The sequence below is a fragment of the Pelodiscus sinensis genome, chromosome 1, assembly GCF_049634645.1.
Source record: "Pelodiscus sinensis isolate JC-2024 chromosome 1, ASM4963464v1, whole genome shotgun sequence".
Taxonomy (NCBI): Eukaryota; Metazoa; Chordata; order Testudines; family Trionychidae; genus Pelodiscus; species Pelodiscus sinensis.
This window is the reverse complement of record NC_134711.1, coordinates 329,742,032-329,744,346: the sequence shown is the minus strand read 5'-3', so window position 1 is coordinate 329,744,346 and position 2,315 is coordinate 329,742,032. Positions and strand designations below refer to the sequence as shown.

General features: G+C 47.7%; 1 protein-coding gene across 1 annotated transcript; it reads right to left on the bottom strand.

The window, feature by feature from the left end:
• Positions 1–209: 209 nt before the first annotated feature.
• LOC102450346 (olfactory receptor 52M1-like) lies at positions 210–1,473 on the bottom strand. Its single transcript, XM_006130082.4, has one exon. It carries the CDS (start codon positions 1,313–1,315, stop codon positions 368–370), a length of 948 nt encoding a protein of 315 aa, XP_006130144.4. The 5' UTR covers positions 1,316–1,473; the 3' UTR covers positions 210–367.
• Between the last annotated feature and the right edge of the window lie 842 nt (positions 1,474–2,315).

The window sequence follows — 2,315 nt, the reverse complement described above, 5'->3', positions numbered from 1 at the left end:
CTGACGAAGATGGGGAATATGGACAGACCCAGTGAATGGCAAGGAAAGGGAAAGAGAGGAGCGAGGGATTGGAGGATCTTGGGCTGAAGAGACAGAGCAGGGAAGGGATTCTGTGCAAGAGACGTGGCAAAGGGTGGGATCTTAAGGGTTTAGTTACAAGCAATAACAAAAGTGGCAACACAATGAGTTCATTTTACATATACTGATTCCCCAGTTGGCCATGCTGACACAGCAAAATAAGGTCAGGACGGGGTCCAATGTCCGTCTAACTGACCAGTCCATGAATCAGGAAAGAGGGCCCAGTACCAAGTCACCAGTGAGCTCTCCATGGAGTTCAGTCTGAGAGTGAATGCATCAGGAGGAAACTTTAGGTCCTTTTATGAGTAAAGAGCCTGAACAACCTGTCCTGGATTTGCTTGGTCCTCATCCCGTAGATGATTGGGTGTAGCATAGGGGGCCCCACAATGTACACATTAGCAATGAGAATGAGGACATGCTGAGGCACATTGTGATCTAACCGGTGCATGACGGAGGAGAAAAGATCTGGGATGTAAAAGACTAAGATGGCACAGAGTTGGGTGCCACAGGTCCCAAATGTTTTCAGCCGGGCGTCCTTTGTGCGGAGGCTGAAGATGACTCTGAGGATCTGGCTGTAGGACAGCGTGATAAAAAACAGGTCCAGACCACTCACAATGAACTTCACAGAGAGGCTGTAATAATTGCTGACACGGCTGTCGGCGCAGGCCAGCGCCACCAGGGCTATGTTCTTGCAGTACGAGTGGGCGATGAGGTTGGTTCTGCAATATGGCCACTCCCTCGCCAGGAGGGGGTAGGGCAGTGCGAGCATGACACCGCGCAGCAGCACAGCCAGGCCGATCTTGGCCACCATAGGGTTAGTCAGGATGATAGAATGTCTCAGGGGATGGCAGATGGCCACGTAGCGATCCAACGCCATGGCCACAAAGATCCCAGACTCCGCTACTGTAAAGCAATGAAGGAAGAACATCTGGGTGAGGCAGGCACTGAAATAGATCTCCCTGGAATTGAACCAGAAAATGCTCAGGGTTTTGGGCAGGATGGATGTGGACATGGTGAGGTCGGTGACAGCCAGCATGCAGAGGAAATAGTACATGGGCTCATGGAGACTCGGCTCCTTCTTCACGATGAAGAGGATGGTGAAGTTCCCCAAGACCGCTATGGCATACATAATGCATAAAGGGATGGAGATCCAGACATGAGATCCCTCCAGTCCAGAGAAGCCCATCAGGAAGAAGGTGGACGGGTTGTGGAGGTCAGTTGCGTTGAAATCTGACATGGAGTTCAGGAGACTGTGACCAACTCTGAGGGAGAACAGCGACTCTTGCCTCTACCAGAGTCCGGGAGATGGTCACAGTACAAGTACCTGGATGGAGAGACAATAGCAATATGTGAGACATAGAATGCTCTGCTGGAGGCTGTTCTCAAGGTTGAAACAGCTTGGTTGCACATCTCCCACAGACAGGTAGAATTGTCATTGTTCAGAGAAATGAATGATGAACAAACGACCGACTCTTCTAATGACAATTCCATATTGGATGGTGCTGCAAGTGTCAATAGTTTGTGTGGGGAACCTTAATAGGCGCCTGTTGGAAACTGGAGTGTGGAGACTGGTTCTTCCTCATTGTTTTTTTTTTTATTGCAATAAAATCCAGGCTACTGTTGGAAATAATCCAGGACACTCTGGATGCAGGTGAAAACAAGCGGAGGATTTATTATACACCAGCTGATGGAGAGACACGCAGGGGTTCCCCTGGTGAACACTGGTTAATTAACACAATACAATAGGTTATATAGTCAGCAGGTGGACGGAGGAAAAATGATTTGATAGGTCTAGCAGCAAGACGAAATAAGCCAATAGAACTACTAAAGATTACATAATATCTCCACCCATTGCAAAGTAACAACTCACTAATTAATATACAGGTCGTTACTGTTCAAATGCCAAAACATGTCAGCAAAACAGTAATAACATTTTAGTCTGCATAGATGATGTTTTTATAGCAGGCGGGTATGGCCTTGAGTTGGTGCAGCGCTTGGTTCTCAGGCTCATCTAGGAGTGAAGCAAGACAGTTAAGCAAATTTTATGACTGTTATCTTAAGCAAAATGTGTTATGTAACTAACTGAGATTCTATCCGAGTGTTTTAGAACGTGGTTGCTATGGTGCCCAGGGTCTTTTTATTGCCTGCAGCTCTTATCCTGACTGTGGTGCTCCCAGGCCTGATCGCAGGATAGAGTCATGCTGTTTAGAGGCCTACTAGCACTGCCTCAGTTTACC